The 23027-nt window shown below is 48.9% G+C and overlaps 1 protein-coding gene across 1 annotated transcript in view; it reads right to left on the reverse strand.

The window, feature by feature from the left end:
- Positions 1–7466: 7466 nt before the first annotated feature.
- The window catches only part of PRAG1 (PEAK1 related, kinase-activating pseudokinase 1), a 51788-nt gene continuing 36227 nt past the window's right edge, over positions 7467–23027 (reverse strand). The window contains exons 5-6 of the mRNA XM_042934412.1: positions 16419–17170; positions 7467–8970 (exon numbers count right to left, since the gene is read on the reverse strand). Coding sequence (XP_042790346.1) covers positions 7822–8970; positions 16419–17170 — 1901 coding nt within the window. The 3' untranslated portion in view covers positions 7467–7821. The remainder of the gene's footprint in view (positions 8971–16418; positions 17171–23027) is intronic.

Raw genomic sequence — 23027 nt, forward strand, 5'->3', positions numbered from 1 at the left:
AGAATGGCTAACATGAACAACTCAAGCAACAACGGATGTTGGCAATGATGCAGAGAAAAAGGATTTCTTTTGCGCTGCTGGTGGGAACACAAACCAGTGCATACACTCTGGAAAACGGTATGGACGTTCCTCAAAAACCTGAAAATAGTACTACCCTATGATCCAGCAAATGCACTACTAGGTATTTACCCAAAGGATACAGGAGAGTGCTGATTCAAAGGGGCACATGCACCCCAATGTTTATAGCAGCTTTATCAACAAGAGGCAAATTATGGAAAGAGCCCAAGTGTCCATCAACTGATGAATGGATAGCAAAGATGTGGTTTATATATTTATATACTGGACTGTTACTCAGCCATAAAAAAGAATGAAGTCTTGCCATGTGCAATGACGTGGATGGAGCTACACAGTATTATGCTAAGCGAAATCAGTCAGTCAGAGAAAGACAAATACCATTTGATTTCACTCATACGTAGAATTTAAGAAACAAAACAGGTGAACACAGGGAAAAAAGAGGCAAGCCAGAAAACAGACTCTTACCTATAGAGAACAAACTGAGGGTTACCGGAAGGGAGGTAGGCAGGGGGATGGGCTAGATGGCTGATGGACATCAAGGAGGGAACTTGCTGTGATGAGCCCCGGGTGTCGTAGGTAAGTGATGAATCACTAAATTCTACTCCTGAAACTAAAAAAGAAAGAAAGAAAGAAAGAAAGAAAGAAAGAAAGAAAGAAAGAAAGAAAGTAAGTTTCCCATTAAGGCATTCCTTTCTTGGTGCTCAGAGCTCAGGGGTATGGGAGTCCAACTAGACAAAGGACGTGGATCACGTGGCCAGTTTCTGTCCGCTAAACATCGTGGTGTCCATTTACAGACACACAGCAAAGCCAAGCTGTGGTCATTCTCGGGGCCTGTGGTGTGCTCTTAATAACATCACCCCAGGAATATTAAGTGTCTCTCTCCTACCTCCTTTCTTTCCCTTCAAGGTAACTTTAGAGGTGCCACAAAGGAGAAACTCCAGACTTTTTTACAGGGCCTGCCCCCTGGAAGGTGATAATCCCAGCCCTCTGGCAAACTGACTGCTCCAGGAGAGCAGCTCCCAGACACCCGCGTGCACCCTCGTGAAAATCCTTTTCAGGAGCCTTCGTGGGGCTGGGCGCTGCTTAGAAATGGTTATCCTACCAGAACGGCAATCCCCAATGCCCTTGGTTTTCTTCGTTCCGGTGCTTTCTCCAGTGGGCCGTTGCCTTTCAGAATTGCAATGAAGGGGGCTGTCCAGCGATGAGCCAGGGCCGGGCAGCTGACACAGGCCAGGGCTGTCTGCAGGAGGAGGGCAGCTATCAAATGTGTGATTCATGGCCGGAGGAAGCTGCCAAGCCCAGCAGCAGGGGTACAGCGAGCACTGGCCAAGAAGGCGCTCCCTGCCCTGCGCCCCTGGGTGCCTTCTGCACCAGGAGCACAGCTCCTACCCAGCCCCCCCAAAACGCCCCTCCCCCAACCCCTGCCTTCCCAAGAAACCGGTCCATGGGACAAAATGCCCAGCAAGTTCCTTCATTCTATCCATCGTTAATCAGGTACTTGAAACAGCGCATGGCTCATGTTGGGCTCTGCTAAGACCAACATCATCAGGCCTCTTTTGTGTAAGAGTTAAGTCTCAGTTCCACAAAGGACTTCAATGAGCGGAACCTCGTTGCTTCCATTGCAGCGCTCAGGACTCAGGGAAAGAGGTGAGCACCACACTGGAGCCACAGAAAAGCTGAGCCACAGAGAGTCGCACCATCTCTTTCTTCCCTAGACACTCTTTCTGGGAAGGGTTTTCCTCGAAGACCTGGTCATAGTCTCTAGGTGGGGTTTGCTGCAAGGGATCAATGAGAAGTTTATCAAAGAAGTGTTAGGTTCCAAGGGCAAGGACGAGCAGAGTCACTCCAGAGAGGAGGAAGCACCTGAGAACAAATCTCACCATTTAACTCGGGCATCTGCTGTCGACGCTGACTGCGGTTGGGGGTGAGTCTCACGGTTTCTGTGTAGGAGGAAAAGCAGTCCATAGTCCCCAGAGAAAATAATATGGGTTGTCCTAAGAACCAAGGGGCAATACCAGAGAGGGATCATTCAAAGTTTGGTGAATTAATGCTCCCCAAGCAGTGCAAATGACTCTTTCACCACCTCGGTGGAGGGTGATGGACTGGGTTAATTCTCTGGATCAAGGGAGAGGTCCAGTCGCCTCCTTGCTTTAGAAAAGTTTTTGCTGACACACTGCTAAGAGAGAAAAGCAAAGTGCTCTGGCAGTTCTGATATACTAACACGCATGTAAAAGAGAAGAGTCTTGTATCTGCTCATTTGGGCAAAAAACCCACAAAGAAGATAAGAAATTAGTGAGCTTGGTTACTACGGTGTATTGGTGGAGAGAATGGAAAGACGGGGACAGGGTTGGGGGAAGGACACTTCTCTGAACAGATCTTGTCGAGTAGTTTTAGCTTTCAGTGCCATGTCAAGTTTTGCATACTCAAAATAAATAAAGCCAGTTACATCGAGGGGTAGGGGGAGAGGGAATCGGTTACTCCCTTAGGAAAATGGAAAATTGTCTCCATCATCATGGTTATGGGAATGGTCAGTAAAGAAAGGGCATATATAAAAGGCACAATTATTAAAGTCTTTCTGACTTGTTAAGGAATCTGTTACAAACTCTGAAATTGAACTCTATACCACCTAGAATTCTATAAAAGTTCCACATCCCTGGAGATCTTTAAGAATAGAATAGACATACAAATGTCTGTATGATTCCAGGAAAGGGCTGGGAAGAGGGATACCATAGACTGAATGTTTGTTCCCCCCAAATTCATACATTGATGTCTAATTCTCAAGGTGATGGATTAGGTGGTGGGGTCTTTGGGAGGTGCTTAGGTCATTAGTGTGGAAACCTCACACAGTTGGACTAGTGCCCGTAATAAAGGGATCCCAAGAAGCTCCTTTGCCCTTTCCACCATGTGAGGACACAAGAACATGGCCATCTATGACTAGGAAGTGGATCCTCATCAGAATCAAATCCATTGGCACCTTGACCTCGTTCTTCCTAGCTTCCAGAACTATGAGAAATAAATTTCCATTATTTACAAGCCACCCAGTCTATGCCATTTTTTTTTTTTTTTTTTTTTTTTTTTTTTTTTTTTTTGTAGCAGCCTGAGCAGACTGAGATTCATGAATGCCCTTCTAGGGTTGTGGGAAGTTATTGGGGCTGGTTCCAGACAGGTAGTAAAGCAGGTAGTTTGTCTCTGAATCTTGCTTTCTCATTTCCTCTCTTCTCTGCCCTCCTTAGGTCTCCATGCTTGGTTCTCTCAATCTATCTCCATGCCCGATTATCCCCGATGAGGCAGTAAGTCAGAAGTCTGAAGAATAACCTTTAAGAAGTCCTAATACAGAACACAAACTTTTCATGGTCTGAGCACATCCAGTGTTCAGGACCATGGTTTTTATTGTTTCTGTTGTTGTTTGTTTTTGAAATAGCTGTACTCACTTCTGGTAAAAGATCTATAAAGATTCGAACCCAGCATTTATAACACAGGATAAAAGTATATGTTCAAATTCTCGCTGGTATAGTTCAATACTAAGCTAGCTTGTTGGCATGCAGAAGACTCCTAAGGTAAACTTGACTTTGCTTCCCCCACTCCAGGAATGGATGTAGTCAAGGAGGAAAGATGTGGATCAGAGAAGACTGAGTATCCAGGGCTCAGTAAGGTTATAATTCATCATGGAAATTCTGGTTCAGCCCCAATACTTTCCAAATAAATGATACCATTTCTGGGCTAACTTAGACTCCTTTCTTGGAGCCCTACAACCCCTCTGGCTACCTTCTAACTAACCTCCCAGGGCATAAGTCCTCCCAGGACATCTTTAAGTCTGGAGAAGGTCTCCTTGGCCGTCCCTTAACTCTGCATTAATTAGCATCAGAAAAGAGAAGCGTATTTTGTTAAGATATTCACCCCATGGAATTTGCCCCAGACATTTTATACTTGTCTTCTATTTTTAGCAATGACATCAGTTGGGCTACATTTTGGTTTCTAATGAATCATTCCATTCACACCACCCTCTATTAAATGCCAAGCAGATTTTATGTTACAAATCTCCTACTTTTAATGAGATTAATAAGCTTATCCTTAGATCTTCAAAGATTTATAGCTATTCAGCAAAGTGGGAAAGGCCTGCCTCATTTATTGGCTGTATATATTTAAAGAATGGATTTCAGAGAAGTCATTAAAGTGACATGTGTCTTCCCTCTTCAGAATCTTTATAATTGTTTGTGTGCATGTATACATCACAAAAGAGCTTTCTCCAGCCCCAAGCTCTTGAAAACCAGGAAGTGTTACACAGAGTGGTAACCACAGCTCCCCAGGGCCCTGTCTTTTGAGATCTGAGCCATGTGTTATGATAAATAAATAATCCCCTGAAGTATGTTATCTTGCTTCTGGCAAGGATATGACAATTTAGATGTACGGTTCCATAACGCCTACAGGAAAGAGTTTAGGAGAAGAAAAGATTCCACGTCTTGGGATGAAAAAGGGAAAGGTCCCATTAATAACCAAGATTACCAATGCAAAAAGTATACGGGGGTGACCTGACTCAGAGCTGGAGAGAAAAAAGATCTGGAGATGTAAATACCAGTAATTGGGTCTAAAGCCAAGCAAAAAGATGAATCCACGGATGTCAGGAGTATTGAATAAACAAATGTTAGGAGCCTGGCATCCTACAAAAGCCCCGGTTTGTTTCTGAACCTCAGTCCAAACTATTGTTTCTGGACTTCATCTTTTTAGTGCTTGAGCTTTCTGTGAGATAAAGCTGTGCATTGCAGATGTATTTTGAGGCAACAAACAAACAAACAACTAGTTATATTGAGCCCTTGAATTTAGAGAGGCTAAAGCTGTTTGCCCAACCTACTATATGTAGTCATGGGCATTTATGGAATGGTATGTAGTCACTTACCATTAACGGAAAAGGCCAACAACCCATCGAGATGAATGGGTAGCGAATACCCTGTAAAACCACCCTGATGAAAATAGGTTTGAATGTTACCAATTGGATTTCACCCATGGTGAATGTAAGAAACTGGCCTGTCTAGGAAAATGTCTTAAAAAAAAAAAAATCAATAACACCACTATTGGGGCCATTATCCAATATTTTTAAACAAGGAAATCCTTGACAAATTCCCTTCAGAACCATGCACTAGGAAAAGGCTTGTTCCTCATGATGAACTGAGCCATCCCCTAAGATTACACACAAAGATTTCTGCAACCCACTGTTTTCTACTTTTTCTAGGTTGCTGGACCGCTGAGAAGGAAGTTTCATGTTTATCATTCCTCTCCATTGGAATTTACTGCTGTAATTTCTTCTCACCTTTACTTTGGGGTTCATTTTGGTTTTAAAACCTTTTCTACAATCTCAATTTTTTTTTCCTGAAAGTGGGTGGCATATACAAAAGGTGTCACTAATACACAGAGTTAAAATGTGCCTCCAGAGACGTGTTTCCAAGTGGCACTGCATTCCCTTGGCAGAATGTCTGCTTCCTCCCTCCCCATTGCTTATTTACTTAAGTGAGAAAGAAAGCAAAAGATAGCAAATGGAGGGCGGAGGGTGTGCCTGGAAAATTCCCAGGAATAAACAACTGACAAGCTGTTGCCCCCCAAAACAGATAGGTCCTAGGGAAGACAATGATTTCCATGTTCAAAGACTCTTTTTCTTGCACAAAGTTGGAAGCTGGTTTATTGTGTCCCTTCCTCGGTGCTCAAGTCACAGTTAACAGGACAAACGCACTGCTCAGGCACTGTCTTCACAGCCGACGCATGGAGACAGGGATGTGTTCACCTGTAGTCCAAAAGCAGTGAAATTAATATGCAGAAGGGGACCTGAGAGATTTCCCCGTCCTGGTCACGAAGCACATTCCCAGATTTCTAGAACATCCATGAAGATCTCTGCATTTGTTTTACGATGTCCAGAACTATTAACAAGGTTATAGAAGTTAGGTCACAAGTTGGGAGATCACGCTTTAGGTAGAAATACAAGGGTCTTGGGGGCTGTCTCCTTTTGCATGAGTAATTAGTAACATTTGGTGTGTCTAGTTTGAGGAGGAAAGGTCTGGTGCTACCTAATTCTGTGCACTTGAAAGGTATGGTGACAAATATCGACCGCACTGGATACCAGGTGACAGCAAACATGTTAAATGAATGAGTTTTACAAACAGAAACTGGGAGGAGCTTAGGACAGCAGGGAGATTGCCGGTCTGGGAGCAGGAACACCCCTGTTTCCTCCTGCCGATCCCTAGCACAGTGGAGACAGGTGACAGCAGGCCACCGGCCGCCACCTCCACCCTTCCCCATTCCCTGCCCCAGGAGGCTGAACCCGTTAACTGCATCACCCAAGCCCCCCCCCCCCCCCCCCCGTGGGCTCAGCCTGGGGATGGCAGGTGGGAAATGGAAGGTGGATGGTTAGTTCACGCACCTCAGCTCCTGCTTTTGCCTCATTGTCCCTCCTGTTTTCTCTTGACCCTTTCCACCCCTAAGTGGGACTCTTACAGTTTCTTCGTCTGAACCATCTGGGGTGGATTCCATTTCAGCCAGGCCTCTGACGGATACAAATGGCAGCCAGCTTTAGCCACCTGGAAATGGATTTGGAGCAGTGGGGTTGAATTCTGAACCTCTGCTGGCCTCGGAGTCGAGTCTGGATTCTAAGACACTGTTGCGTGGGGAGGTTAAGTGATGCCCACAGGCCCCGGGGCCTAGTGGCCCGCTGCTCTAGCTCACCAGCAGGTCAAGGACACCTCAAGTGGTCTTGGAGCTACTGCTCAGAGGCTTATATTCAATTTAACCACCAAACATATTAACACATGTGAACACTTGGGGATAAAAGAGCTCAACCCCCATTTTTTTTTTTTTAAATGAAGGTCTGGGGGCGCCTGGGTGGCTCAGTCGGTTAAGTGGCCGACTTCAGCTCAGGTCACAATCTCGCGGTCCAGGAGTTCGAGCCCCGCGTCGGGCTCTGGGCTGATGGCTCAGAGCCTGGAGCCTGCTTCCGATTCTGTGTCTCCCTCTCTCTCTGCCCCTCCCCCGTTCATGCTCTGTCTCTGTCTCAAAAATAAATAAAACGTTAAAAAATAAAAATAAATAAATAAATAAATAAATAAATAAATAAATAAATGAAGGTCTGTTGGGGGCACCTGGGTGGCTAGGTCAGCAAAGCCTCGACTCTTGGTTTCCCCTCAGGTCATGGTCTCACAGTTCCTGAGTTCAAGCCCCACATCTGCTCTGTGTTCACAGAGTGGAGCCTGCTTGAGATCCTCTCTCTCTGTCTCTGTCTCTCTCTCTTCCTCTCTGCCCCTCCCCCGCTCATACTCTCTCTTTCAAAATAAATAAACTTTAAAACCAAAAAATAGTGAGTGAAGGTCTGCTGGATTTTTTTTTTTTTTTTTTTTTTAACAGCCATTTGACAAAGGGGTAAAGTGATCCCATGGTGACGTAGTGAAGTCGGAGTCCAGACTTCACTGCATCCGCAGAACTGTCCCCAGGCCGGGGCGCGGGGCAAGGAGTGTACTGACTGCAGGAAGAAACCTGGAGGACTTGAGGAGGACGGAGAGCGGGGGGACGGAGTGGGCAATGACAGCCACAGTCTTTCTTACTTAGATATTTTATGTATATATTACATCCAAGTATGACAGTCGTTTGTACCATTTCCCAGGGGAGACAGATGTTCCCAAGGCCAGGCAGGGTGCAAGGGGTGGGGGGGATGGGTGGGAGGCGCGGGCAGGGGAGCGGGCGGCTGAAGGGCGGGGCTGGGGTCGGCGCTCACAGAAGCTGCAGGAGCTTCAGGGACTGGAGGAGCGCCCCCGGCTCGGCCGCCGCAAGATACTGGCAGCACAGCCAGTCCTCCAGCTCCACCCCGCGCCTGCGGTCCGCCGCCCGCTCGGCAAACTTCATCATCATCAGGGCGCGCTTCATGTCGATCCAGTTGTGCAGCGTGCCGCACAGCACCTCCTCCGAGGTGCCCGGCTGCTCCACCAGCTCCCGCCGCGGCCCCCACAGCAGGCACTGCAGCACCCGCTTGGCCTCGCCGATGCGGATGCGCTTGATGGGGTCGGCCTCCAGCAGCAGGTGCGCGAGCTGCTGCAGGCCGGGCGAGTAGAGGGACAGCGCGGGCAGCGGGGGCAGGTCCTCCTGCCGGTAGTCCTGTTCCCGCAGCCGCGCCCGCACCTCGAACGGGTTGGGCTGGTGGAGCAGCTCATAAATGAGGATGCCCGTCTGGAACTCATCGAACTTGCGGTACTGCGAGGCAGACACGATCTCGGGGGCCAGCCGGGCCTGGCTCTTCTTCTGCTGCAGGTTGGTGGTGCCGCCTGGCTTCTGCTTGGCCTTCAGGAAGTTGCTGATGATGAGCCGCGGCAGGTACTTCTCGCTGGGCACCCCCTGGCAGGCGGGGGCGGGGGCGGGGGCGGGGGCGGGGGCGGCGGCCGTGAGAGAGGCAGAGGGGCACGCTGCGGGAGCCCCAGCCGGGGAAGGGGATGGGGCGGCGGGGGAGGCGCCGGGGGAGGCCTGGGGGGAGCACTGCACCAGCAGCAGGTTCTCCAGGCACAGGTCCCGGTGGATGATGCCGTGCTCCTTCAGATGCTCCAGCCCGTTGCAAAGCTGCAGGAGCAGGAAGCACACGCGCCGCTCGTAAACCTCAGGCTCGGACTGATGGCTGGAGGCGGAGTCCCGCACAAAGTCAGAGGCCGTCTGGTGGGGCACCTCGGGGGTGATGACCACCACGCAGTCCTGCTCCTGGGCAGGCGGGTGTGACGGGGGTGCAGGCAGAGGGTCCTTGGGTGCGTCAGGAGAGGTGAGCATGCTGGAGGGCACCGAGGCAACAAAGTGGCCGCAGTCCTGCTGGATGTTGAAGTGCACGGGCACAGAAGGGCTGCAGTAAGGGGCTGCTTTGGGCTCAGGGGTCTTGCAGATCTGCGGGCGAAAGGCAAAGTCAGGTCAACGGTGGAATCCATCATCCTCAACAAACGGTGTTGGGACATTTCGGATAGCCGCTTGCAAAAAGAAGTAAACCCTGACACCAGACACACAAATTGCCTCAACGTGGATCACATTTAGGTGTAAGAGCCCCAAATATACGTTTTAGAAGAAAACCCAGGACAGACTGTTTGAGACTTGGGCTGGGCAAAGATTTCCCAGATGCCACACCAAAAGCATGGTCCATAAGGGGAAAAAAAAGTCGGTAATTATCAAAATTCCTAAGATACCATTAAGAAAAGGAAAAGACAAGTCATAGGCTGGAGAAAATATTTACAAAACACCTATCTGATGAATAATTTTTAAGTAAAATTTAACAAAAAACTCTTAATGCAATAAGAGAATGATAAACTACCCAATCAAAAGTGGACAAACTATATTAATAGGAATTTTACCAAAGAAATATGTAAATGGCCACCAGCACAATAGTCACTGGGGAGGGGCGCCTGGGTGGCTCATTCAGTTGAGTGTCCGACTTCGGCTCTGGTCATGATCCATCAGTTTGTGAGTTCGAGCCCCGAGTCGGGTTCGCTGCTGTCAGCACAGAGCCCGCCTCAGATCCTCTGTACCCCCCCACTCTCTGCCCCTCCCCTGCTTGTGTTTTCTCTCTCTCAAAACTAAATTTTTTTTTTTTTTAAAGTAGTCACTGGGGAGATGCAAATCAAAGCCACAGTGAGGTATCGCTTGATGCCCACTCGAATGTCTATAACAAGAATGACAGACAGTAACAAGTGTCCATGAGGATGCAGAGAAATGGGAGCCCTCCTACATTGCTGGTGGCGTATAAAATGGTGCCATCACTTTGGAACACAGTTTGGCAATTTCTTTAAGAGTTAAACATAACATGACGACGTGATCCAGCAGGAGTGGGGTTCCCACAGGACAACGTGGCACCCTATCAGTAGGAACACATCTGTCTGCCCCTAGTGTGTGCTAGAGAAATTCTCAGGAAACCAGACAAGCGTTTACACAGGCAGTCAACCTTAATTCGCATTCCTTGAGCCCTACAGCGGCCACCTGACCACGGACGTGTTTGGCCACTGGGGCGCTTTGCTCCCTTCTTGGGGAATCTCAGGGACAGAAGCGGGTCCTTCTAGGCTGTGGCCAAACTCCCTGAGACTGCCCTAGTTTCCAGATCCAGGTAAAGGTGCAATGTTGGTTGCTGGCATGGCTTGGCGAGCCAGACGTTTTATTGGAGCTGCTACATGGAAGCCACGCACCTCTTTCCGAGGATGAGTCAGAGAGAAAACAGAGGGCTCTCCAGGGTGAGGGATGCCAACCCACGGCACCCTCTGAACACCCTATTATTGTAGGAATACACAAGCAGGTGAGTTGGAGCTCCTCTGGGGAATCCCCACGACCACCGCTCTCCGGCCTCTTCAACATCTTGTATTAAGACAGCACCAGCCACCGAGGATCTTTAGCCGTGGTAATCCTCTTCTGGCTGCCACGCAGCTTCTCAAGCCAGACTTGTAATGGCCCTCTGTCAGGCCTCATTTTCCCCGTAATTACAAGGAAAGGGACAGAAGATGGTCTGTGGTCTCCCCTCTCAAAAGGATACAGTGCATCCTCAGCCATGCGTTATAGGAAGGTGAGGATCGTTGTGTAATCCTGCAAAGAAAGGCACCTCGCATCTGCCTAGAACATATCATCCCACGAGCAATCCAAAATAACCCTTCAGGCTGCCGCGGTGCCACACGCGAGTGATTGATTACAGCAGCGTTTACAAAGCGCCACATTGCTAACAGGTGACGTTTTCAGGAGTTCTGCTGCAAGCATCTTTTCACAGGCATTTATTTAGATTGCAGCTATACAAACCTTCTTCTCAGCCTGAAACCTGAAATAAGAGAGTCCAGCCTCTGAGGAAACTTTTAAAATGATAATTAGGAGGTGAAGGGAGGCAACACATTAGTAATCTATTACAGAGGTAAAACAGAAGTAAAACGCAAGTGCATTTTCCCCCAGACATTGCTTCCTAATACACTAACAAAAATGATTCTGGAACACGCATCTAAAGGGCATTGTTGTGGACTCCCCACTGTAGCCCACCCAACTGTATTTGGTTTTTACATGGCAGTCTTCTGAAACACTATTAAACGAAAGGGAATGTGTAGCCTTCAAAATGTAGTCTCGTGTATAGATGCCAGCCACTGTTTATGGCACTGTCTGCTGTGCCCTCTGTGGCTATGTGGGCCACGCATTGCTGAGGTCGGGGTCACTCCCTTCCCCGTGAGAGCTTCTCCACCACAACACACACCTACCAAACTCTTGTACGTGAGACACTGCCTACTAAGCATTTTTCACACAGTGTCTCATTAAATCTCAGACAACCCGATGAGACAGGATGAGGTAGACGCTTCTACAGAAGAGTTGAAACAGAGGCTTCGAGGGGTTAAATTATTTGCCCAAGATTGTACAAGGGAGAAGTCTCCAGGAGTCAAAAGTATGGGCTTGGAAGTGAAAAAGACCCTGGCTTAGATACGAACTCGAACTCGGCAAACCCTGGCAAGTTACAATCGATTCTTGTTATTTTGCAGTCGTTCTGTTAAGTAGCCACAAACACGGAATGAGCGAATACTGAACCACTGCTCCTAGGGGAAATATAGGGCGAAGTTCTTGCAAGCGTCTGTTGGTAACATTTTTTACCAACCGGCCAACACCTAACCTTGCTTTGTGTGTGTTTCTGTTTAAAGACGCCTTATTAGCAGATACTGTGGATTCATGAACACAGAACTCCCGCAGACGGCACTGGAACTCACGCCTAAACGAAGCTCACCCAACACTCCCCCAAAGGCACATGACAGCCTTCTTGTGCTCACGACCACTAGGCAGGACTTCAGCGCTCAGCTTGGTCATTTCCAACCGTGAAATCATCAACACAAGGCACAAAAATGTGAAGAACGAGACAACGAAGAGACCACAAAAAGGACACCTGTTGACAGGGGAGAACCGAAACAAGAAGCCAGAGCCTTGCCTTGTTCTACCTTGGCTGGGAATTCGCATGTCTGGTGACCCAAGTTTCCCCCTACTCTGTGCATTTCCAGGGACCACAAAAGGGCCACAAATTATGATTTGGGGTTACAAACGAATTTTAACAAGTGAATTCAAAAATACGGAATCCACAAATAGCGAGGATCCACCTTATTTATCTCAGTCTAATTTCTCCTCTGCAGTCCGGGCAGCGATAGGTCCTTTCTCCCAGGGCCACTGTGAGCAGCCAGGGACACAACACAGGTGTGGCTCTCAACACAGTGACTGGCCCACAGTGAGCCGGAGAAGGTTGCTATGGTGACTGCTCTGCTGGTCTGGCTGTAGCCATGTGGTGAGGCAATCCAGAGCTGGCTTGCCAGTTACTGTACAAACCTGGGGGCTGCAGCTGTCCAGGGCCTGGGAAGGGTTTCCAAGGATTCCTTTTCTCAAGGGTGTCAAAGGCCTAGGCCCAGCAAATACCGCTGACAGTTTGCACAGAGATGTAAATGAAGGAGCAGAATAAATGGGGACAGGGCTGGATGCATTTTAAATTCAGCGAGCTAGTCCTCTGTCAGGACCCCCCTGCCCCCGATCTGAGAGTCAGTACAGCGCAAAGGTGGGGGTGCCCCCTGAGGTCGTTTCACAGTGCGGGATGGTGGGTGCGGGTAGAGGAAGGGGGGAGGACAGGGAGGCTTCTCCACCCTCACCCCCTCCATTTCATTTTCAGGGAGTCTGAGCTTGGGATCTGGTGCAAGACCACACAAACCTTTGGTTCAGCTCAAATTTCAAACGTTTTGCTGGGCCAAGTCTCACTTTCAACTTTGGAGCCACAGCCTCGTTCGTGGTTAAAAATCTGGGCTAAGTCACGTTCTTTAAATAAAGAAGGCCCAGCTGGCTTAACACAAGTCCCTAATTACCGAACTGGAGTCCTAGTTGACCGAGGAATAAAGCAGATTCTAAAACTCACACACAGCTGATGATTTTTCCCCCCCACCACATAGTCACGGAGCAGGGCTACAAGAGCTGGCTTTAATCTCCTGGCTGCTGCAGGGCGCTGAGCCCATAAACGGAGGGCCTGGCATTTAGTGCGAGCAGGTGCGAGCCTGCTTTTGTTAATGGGGACTCGCGAGCAAGGCTCGCGCTTACCAGGCACAGATGACATGAGCTCAGCGCCGGAGTGGTGGCGTGGGCGGGGAGACCGCTCTGTCCCTCAGATTACAGATGACTGTATTCCGTCTAGACTGCAGCGCTAATGAAGTACAACAGCTGCACGTGGGAAACGATGTTCCGAGAGCCCCTGCCCCACAATTACCCGGGCCAGGCACACTTGCGAATCGGTATTGTTGTTCCCCAGATTCTGAACACTGGATGCTCTTCTCCAGATTTCCTTTTCATGTTACAGAGATGGTCCTTGGGCTGCCATGTCTCCGGCAGAGTCAAATAGGACACCCGGGACTCTCTTCCTTAGAGGGCTGGGGCCTTGTGTCCCCACTTCCTTATAGCTTACATTTCTAATGAAATGAGGAACAATGCTTGTTTTTAACCTCCTCCAGGAAAGCCAGATTTTCTGCATTGTTCTTCAGAGAATGTGGCTAATTCTTCATTGTTCCAGGAGGTCCTAGATCCAAGCGGCACATGACAATCACTTAAAAATATAAAAACCATGGGCGCCTGGGTGGCTCAGTCAGTTAGGTATCCACTCTTGGTTTGGGCTCAGGTCATGGTCTCACGGTTTGAGAGTTCGATCCCCGCATTGGGCTTTGCACTGACAGCAGAGAACTCTCTCTCCCTCTGCCCCTCCCCTGCTCTCTCTCATGTGTGCTCTGTTACTCTCTCTCTCTCAAAATAAATAAATAAACTAAAAAATATATGTGAAAACCAGAACCCTTTACCCCGAGGTTCTGATCAGTGGCCACCTAGCTCCTTAGTTCCCAGAGCAGGATGACATCACTTTCCACCCCAAGGCAGGAGGGAGCAAGCTGCTTCCACCAGGTCCTTCCTTCCTCAAAATGGAGAGGCACTGAATGAACCCAGTTCCAGCCCCAGGAGCCAGGTGACAGTGGCTGATGCCCTTGACCTCAGGGAGGGCAAGGGAAGGCTGGCTCACTGATTACCTCCTCAGGTTCCCTGGGGCTAGCAAAAGCAAAGAACCTCCTGTAAGACACCTCCAAGCCCTCAGGCTTCAAGGAGCTCACATTTCCATTCCTTTCATTGGTTGGGTCCACACCCTGGATCTGGGCCAACAAAGACGACCAGAAGCCTGGCTTCTCAAGTTCAGCTCACTGGAGAGTGTACTCACTTTCCCTCTACTGGATGGATACAGCACCATCGGAACAGGATGGGGAACACTGGGATTGTTTCTTTTTTGTTTTTCACTGTGCTTGGGGAGTGGCAGAGCAGGATCACTTACTAAGATGGGTTTTGATAGAAAGAGACAGTGAAGTTCAAGAAATCGACAGACTCTCAGTTCAGCATGTTTGTGTTCAGCATGTTTGTGTTTTCTTCCATCTGGTGCTTGCCATCTTAGCCACAATCCCCCCCCTAGTCTTTTGGGACCTTGATTCTGGATAATTGATTGTATTCTTATAGCCGTACTGGCCTCTTCACCCCCAGTTTTTTCATCGTAAGGCAGCAAATAATTATATATGGCCCCCTGAACCTATAAATCAGGGGTTACTAATCTATTTTTTTTTAAACTTTTTTTTTAACGTTTTATTAATTTTTTGAGACAGAGAGAGAGAGCATGAACGGGGGAGGGTCAGAGAGAGAGGGAGACACAGAATCGGAAACAGGCTCCAGGCTCTGAGCTGTCAGCACAGAGCCCGACGCGGGGCTCGAACTCACAGACCGCGAGATCGTGACCTGAGCCGAAGTCGGACGCTTAACCGACAGAGCCACCCAGGCACCCCATACTAATCTATTTTTTATGGTGCTATCACCAAGTTCTTAAAAGAAAAATCTCAAAGTACAAAATTCATTGCAATTTTCCTTGGTTAATAGTCATAATATTAAAAACTTTTTAAAAAATTTTTATTTATTTTTGAGAGACAGAGTGTGAGTGGGGGAGGGGCAGAGAGAGAGAGAGGGAGACACAGAACCCGAAGCAGGTTCCAGGCTCTGAGCCGTCAGCGCAGAGCCCGATGCGGGGCCCGAACTCACAAACCATGAGATCATGACCTGAGCTGAAGTTCGATGCTTAACCGACTGAGTCACCCAGGCATCCCTAATTATCATAATATTTTTAAAAACTCCACTGGTAAGCAGGAAACCACCCTGCCTCCCCAGGCCATTTCATGTTAGATCAGTATTTGCATTTTTTTCTGACTGGAAATAAAAGATCTTGGGACAGGTGATGGCAAAAACAACAACAACAACAACAACAAACAAACAAACAAACAAAAAAAAACCTCATTGTTCCCCTCCTCACTACCCGTAAAAGTTTGCATTTATAGAAGAGCTACAGGACCGCCAGGTATTCAGGGGACACCAAAAGATGAGAAAAAAGGCCACGTGGAAGGAACAGAATGTGGGTGCAGACGGCTCGACCAGCTTGCAGGGAGCTGCACCTTGAGAGAGCGGTGGGGGATGGTAGCAACGGCCCTGAGCTGGTGGCAAAAATTAAAGAGCCGTGTTACTTGAACTAGTCACTTCACTTCTCTGAACTCCATTTCCCTTAAGGGACAGGATGGTAGTAGAGGTGTAGCAGGCAAGCCAAAGCAGCGTTCTGATCCATCGCAGCCACCCGCCACCGCCAGCTGTGGGCAGCTAAATCGTTTTGCGCCTCAGATTCCCCATCTGTAAAACCTATCTGCCCTGTGAGGATGTGAGGTCATGTAGTTAATGCACCCGAGAGTCTTGTTGCATACTGAATGCTTCATCGATGCGGTTACTCTGTGTTCAAGATCACGCCTAGGTCCACCTCCCTCTCCAGCTATCTAGCATTTGAAGAACAGTATCTTCATTGTCCGTCCCTCTGACTGGATCATAAGCTCCATAAGGAACCTTATGTCCCGGGCCAGGCTGAGGGTGAAATCGGTGAGCACGGGTGCTCACAGTAAACGCAGGCATCAAGCCTGCGCCTGAAGCCGGGACAGGTGAAAGGACTTGCTCCAAAGGCTGTCCTGCCACAACCAGGACCAGCTGGTTGCACTGCAGAATAGGAGCAGGGGGTGGGGCGACACCTGCGTTCACAGCAGGAGACGGGGCAATACCTACCTTCACAGCAGGGGGCGGGGCGGTTCCTACTTTCACAGCAGGGGGCGGGGCAATACCTACGTTCACAGTAGGAGGCGGGGCAATACCTACGTTCACAGTAGGAGGCGGGGCGATACCTACTTTCACAGCAGGGGGCGGGGCAGTACCTACTGGGCGGGGCGGTACCTACTTTCACAGCAAGGGGGCGGGGCGGTACCTACTTTCACCGCGTAGGTGCTGCCAGGGTCCTCGGAGCAGGTGGCGCAATAATAGATGGCGTCCCCCGAGTCACAACAGGGCCTGTTACAGGTCAGTTTGAAGAGTGACCAGTTATTCTCGTTGAAGTGCAGCTCCTTTTTCTGGCCGCCCATGAAGAGGTCCTCACACTTGGCTGCGAGGCGCACCAGGGACTGGGCATAGAGGCCCCCCAACTTGGCATAGGTGCCCTCCTTGCTGCTGATGCTGCCCAGGAGGCTGTGGAGCTGCAGCTGGGTGCTGCCGGTGGAGGCCTGGCTGGACACGCTCAGCTGGGAGGCCGAGGGGACCCCTTTGCACTGGAGGCTGGGGCTCCCGAAGCCGCTCTGGCCGCCCGCCAGCCCTGGTGCCGGCACCCAGTGGCCGTTGCCTTTGAAAGTTTTCTCCAGGGGCTCAGAAGAGGAGAAGATATGATGGTGGCGGCTCCCGGGGCTCGAGGAGTAGCTGAAGTGGGACTCTTCGTGGGCACAGACGTTGGTTTCCGAGTGGCTGAGGTTCAGCTTGGGACTTGCTGTTCTTGGCTTGGGGGAGCCTTGGGTCCAGAAGAAGCCATCAGGCGAAGAGGCCGCTCGGCTCACTAACTTCTTCTGGGGGAGAGGCGGGGGCTGCAGGGGGCCGCTGGGGGACACATCCTCAGTGGAGCCCGAAGGAAATGGAACAGGAGCAAAGAGTTTCTTCCCGCTGCTGGTGGGGGAGTGCGCTGGCTCAGAGGAAGGGCCTGAAATTGAGAAACAGCAACAATCAGGCTAAGAGGCCTATGCCACTCAGTTCCAGGGCCCTGCGGTCACAGAAATTGATTTTACTTGTTATTTATTTCTAAGAGATAACATATGCACAATGAACACAATTCAAAATGCAAAAAAGGTATCCGGTGCCTTTGAAGTCAGCCTCCTACCTTAGCACCCAGTCCCCCTCATCAGAGGAAGCCACGCTGGCAATTTCCAGGGATCCTTCTGAAGATTTGCCAAACAACCCAGACAAATGCACATGCACACGTTTACACAAAGGAGATATTTTACATCAGATGTGCAGATCTATCTAATTCTTTTTAATAGCAATCCCATCATATACCATCATGTGCAAGTATCAGGATTTATTTAACCAGTCCCCTCCTGATGGACACTTAGCTTGTTTCCAATATTTTGCAAACAATGCCTGCAACAACAAACTTGAACACGTATTTTGAATGGATTTTTTAAAAGTCAGGTTTATAGAGCGTACAATTGACCCACAATAAAAACAATAAAAACACCCTGGTTGCCTTGGGGGGCTGGTATGTGATTTTATAAATGAAGAAACAGATCTTAAGGGAAAGCAAGTCTTTCCTAGACGCCAGTTCCCAGAGTGGGGCACGTGAATGCTGAACCTGACGGGGGTGAGGGACGGGGATGGCCTCAGCCCCCCACCCCAAACTGCACAGAACATGGGGACATTCAGAAATGTCATAGACAGTGAGCTGAGGGCCAGTCTAGACAGGGCAATGACTGGACTTCACTCTTTGTATCAACGTATGAAATGGAGGTTTCAAACCAATGAAACAAGAGTTTGGGTAAAAATATTCAGGGAAGAAGGCATGGCAACTGGGGACAGAAAACAGCAAACTGAAACAGAACTCATTTCTTTCATTCTGAGAACTGACTGGAGGATGTCCCCACTATTTTGATAAAAGCTTCTAGGGAAATAACAGGAGCGTTAACTGTCTTCACAGGTCCTAAAATGCATCCTAGTATCCCAAGGGTTAAAATGTGAGAAAACTACGGGTCTGACGTTCAAGGACCTAGGCACTAATGACACCTGCCGCTCACTGAGTTCATCGAGCCATGTCATCCTAAGAGCAGGGCATGCAGTGTCCCTCTGTGCCTCTCCCCACCTCAGCAGCATGACTGGAACGCAAGAGCTACAACAAACACATAGGTCCCAGGCAAAGAGCAAAAGGCCCCAAAGGGAAGCAAAGTGTTAGTTTTGTGTTGATGCACACGATCTTTCTGGCGCGGCTCCTGAATAGTTAACGATTTTCTTTGCCCACACGGAGTTGCCCTCTGCTTTCTCCAACCAAAGTGCGGACTTCTAGAATGGACCCCCAAGGAACAAACACGGGCACCAAGCCCCACAGATCAACACGGGGTCTCCGTACTTTGGGGTATCCCCTAGGGAGGAGGCTCCCTCTCGCAAGGTGACAGACCACGTCATCAGGCTCACCTTGCCCACTGACATCCAGGCCCAGCCTCACTGACCAGAGCAGTGTCCGTGAGTGACCGCAGGGGCCTCCCGTCTAGTACACGGCAAGGCGGTGTCCCCCACACCGACACCTTCCTCCCCTGGCTCCGCTATCACTCTCACGGGACCCGGGAGAAAGCACAATGCTGCTCACGCTCCCACATCTGCAGGAGGCAAGCTCTCTTGCTTCCCAGTGGTTTTCCAAGAGCGCAGTTAAGTTTTCCCTCCCACCTCACCCCTGCATTGCTAATGACGGGCGGGGCACCTGCCAGCAAGGCTGAATGAGGGATTTATACCCTTCCAGGCCAGACTGATTATAAACCAAGCAGCAGCGGCACAGTCAGGCCAGGCAACTTTACACACCCGTGTATTTTCCCCTCACGGTCTGAAAGGGGACCGGCGAGAGCCAGCCAGCCGGAGGACGGGAGACCCTGATCGCAGCAGGTTCTGGATCCCTGGGGTCTATGGGTTCCTCCCCACTCTCCCCAAGAGGCTTTTCTGCTCCCAAGGGTGCAGTCAGCAGTGGAGGCGGATGAAGGCTAGGGCTGCACAGTCACTTCGTCTCCATCCTCCCTTTAGCAGAGGCTGAGAGAAAGGGGAGCACCGGTGACCAGCTGCTGGACTGCAAAACGGAGGAATAAGACCCCTTGTATACGGGGCTCTCAAAGGACACTAAGCCTCAGCCACCAAGTACCCAGGGGATGAGCAAGAGGGTGACTGAGTGGAAACAGGTCCATTTCCCGACCTTTCTGCATTTTGGACGGCAGAAGTCTGTGACCATCAATCTGATTCTCCATTTGTTATCAACAGGCAGAAGATGGAAGACGAGGGGAGGCAGGGGAGTGTGATCAGAGTCTCTGGTCAATGCTCCTTCTATTTCTAACTTTATTTATTTATTGCATGAGAGAGAATGAGAGAGAGAGAGAGAGAGAACACGCAGGGGAGGGGCAGAGAGAGAGAGAAGGCTCCTGTCAGCACAGAGCCCGATGCAGGGCTTGAACTCATAAAACGTGAGATCATGAGCTGAGCCGAAACAAGAGTTGGACACTCAGCTGACTGAGCCACCCAGGCACCATTCTGGTCAGTGCTTTAATCAGTGCCTCCAGTGACAGGGACAGCCTGCCTACAGTGAGGACTCCTTCCAGTCCCCAGTCCCCGGGTAGTTTCTGACAAATCAGTTTTTTGGCTAGTCGCCTCTTTAAGCCTTGCACTTACTTCCCCATTCTTATTGGTTTGCCTTCCCTGTATGGCTCTCCATGACGCCTGCAACATGTCCTTTTCTGCCTCTACCTGTGACCTGGGGGTAGACAGCGGGATGAACCCCTAACTAGCTGTTGCCCTCACCGGGCTGAGTTTCCTCATTTAAAAATTGACCAGATCGCACCACAGTGAAGGTCCCTTCCAGCATGAATAGTCTACAATTTCAGCTACTCTCTCCATTTTCAACTTCTTCCAGCAGGCATTTTGTCTCAAAGCTGCCCCTCAAATAAAAATACCTCTAGGCAGATAGCTCTCCTGCTTCTCTCGCTCTAGCTCCCTCAGCTGCCCCTGGTTAACTTTCCAACCTATAAGGGTAGCAGGAATTAAAAAAAAAAAAAAAAAAAATCTGTAACACTTCTTATTCCCTAGATCACCAGAGGGAATCAGGAGGTTCTGCTCTCACACCAAAAATAACTTGTGTGTGTGTTCAGGCAGTTGGAAGGAAGTGATTTTCTCCTTTATCCAATGGATGTTCTCTTGCTTTCCTGTGGGAACTGCATTAGTCAGTGGCTTTGATCAGATCTATAGGTAAATCTGGCAAGGAGTTCTGGGTATTAGGTGGAGTGTGGTTCCTTCTCCTTTATTTCTTAGCTGCTGTGTGTTTGGTCACCCAACAATCACTGCACAAAGCCCGTCCTAATTAGAGGACAGCAGGGCCTGAGAGGGCTCCCCCACCCGACCCGTCCCCAGCAGGAAGGGCTACAGTTACCCAAACCTCACCCAGGGAAGTGAGGCTCACCTCAAATGTGCACTTTACGCATATAATTGGGCCTTATGTACACATATTGTGATTCTGAGGTAAAAAAAAAAAAAATGCCTAGTTCTGTAACGGGCACACCTCCTTCCGACCTGAGGCGTCCTTTTTAACTTAGTTTCTTAAAATGTTTCTTTTAATTCGGAACCACAGCTGGTGAGGAGACCATACTTCACTCTGATAGCCTCTGGGCACCTCAGGATCACATAACAGCTCAGCCCGTCATATTCTTAGGGCTACTCTGAAAGGGGTCAACATGTGGCCCTTGTCAATGAAATTGATTTCTCCACCATGGGACAAGAGGTACCTCCTTTCTATGGGACCAGAGGGCACCCCTAAAGCCCCACTCTGATTCTACCATTTTCTTTACTCTTACATGGAGCACTTCCTCCGAAACATGGCTGGAGGTAACACAGTAGCTAGATTCTCACTACAGTTGACCCTTGAACATGGGCTCAGAATGTGTAGGTCCGCTTATAGGTGGTTTTTGTGTTTTGTTTTTTTTTTCTGGTAAATACAGTACTGTAAGTGTATTTTCTCTTCCTTATGATTTTCTTTTCTCTAGCTCACCTTGTGGTAAGAACGCAGTATATAATACAGAGTACAAAATCAGCTTATGTTATCAGGCTTCTGGTCAACTATTAGCAGTTACGTTTCTTTAACTTTTTTTTTTAACCTTTATTTATTTTTGAGACAGAGAGAGACAGAGCACGAATGAGGGAGGGTCAGAGAGAGGGAGACACAGAATCTGAAACAGGCTCCAGGTTCTGAGCTGTCAGCACAGAGCCCAACGCGGGGCTCAAACTCACAGACCGCGAGATCACCACCTGAGCCGAAGTCGGACGCTTAACTGACCGAGCCACCCAGGCGCCCCATCAGTTACGTTTCTAATAGAAGCTACTAAAGCCGTGGATTGTTGACTGTGCGGAGGGGGCTGGTGACCCAACCCCTCTGTTTTTCCCAGGGTCAACTGTATTTGACCACTACACTCTGCATTTAGAAGAAGAGCGAGAAAGAAGAGGGAAAAAATATGTCTTGACACCTAAAATAGTTGCAAAATCCACAGGCAAACCACTGGTTCAGAAAAATGTGCCTAAAGAAAATGCTGAAAAACTCTGGCCAACAGCCCATATTCTCAGGACTTAGATTCAACAGCAGTGAGAAGAATTCAAATATATCCTGGTTTTATGCTGGTGTTAGATCACCCTGTTTCCAAATTCTGGCTTACAATTAAGAGTGTCAAAAAGGGTGAGAATGGAAAATACTTTTCTGGGAAGTTTGCCTCCATCGTAGTTACATCATTGGTAGGTTTTTAAATGACTTTTTGTGCTAATAGGGCCAGAGAGCTCCAAACCCCAGTTCCTAAGTTTTTCTTCCAATTGCCAATTCTGCATATAAAGCCCGGAGCCCATCATAGAGCAGAACACCTCTGTCTCTCTTCAGTGTGTGTTTCAGAGAAGAGAAAGCGTTTCTGGTGGGGAAACTACACATCGCATATGGTACACTGGGTGGGATCTTAAAAAGACCGAGGAGAAAGTATACTAGTTTGCTGCCATTATATTTAGAAAGCAGAGAAGAAATCAGGATTTCAATGGTCAGGATAAACAGTCCAGGCAGAAACGCAGGCCAGAAGTTCAAATGTAGCACTGTGACGTTTTCTTTATTATAGAGTCCTCTCTTTTTGCTGGCTTTTAATAGGCACTTTCACTGTTCTCCAGGGCCAAAATGAGAGGTAAGCTTATGGAGGAAGTGGTCAGTCCAGTTTTGAGCTGTGTGAATGAGGCTGTTTGGCTTCCTTAGTGCACAGCTCTGCCTTCTGACAGCAGCCGGCCAGAGCAAATGTGGCGCAGAGGGCAGAGTCACGGCGAGGGGAATACCCCACCGAGCTCCAAATTCTTAGCTTTTGGGTCTGGCTCTTCTCCCACCGCGGGTAAGGTACAGCAAATGGAATTTTCTTTTGTTTGAAAAACATGGAGTGTTCTATGGATCTTTTTTTTTTTTTTAAATGAGGATATAGATTATTGGCTGGAAATGGCTATACAGAGTTATCCATTCAGTCAGTCAATATTTCCTGAGCACCTAACTGCAAGGCATAGGAAACAAAGCAGATGGAAAAAACCTCTCCTACAGCCCGTGGCCTTGTTCAAAGAAAGCCATCTATGTGGACACCTTGCCACTGGTGCCCAGGAAGTGGCACCCTTTCAGGTTTCTGCCAAACCCCCTCTTCTCACCCCAGGAGACATGAGGTGGGTGGCGGAGGGGATGTTCTAGCCTCACATGTAGCTTTTTCCTCCAAAGAAAAACTGTGCAAACTCTTGTTTGATCACACAATCAGACAGGCTCA

This window comes from Panthera leo, chromosome B1, assembly GCF_018350215.1.
Source record: "Panthera leo isolate Ple1 chromosome B1, P.leo_Ple1_pat1.1, whole genome shotgun sequence".
NCBI classification, from domain to species: Eukaryota; Metazoa; Chordata; class Mammalia; order Carnivora; family Felidae; genus Panthera; species Panthera leo.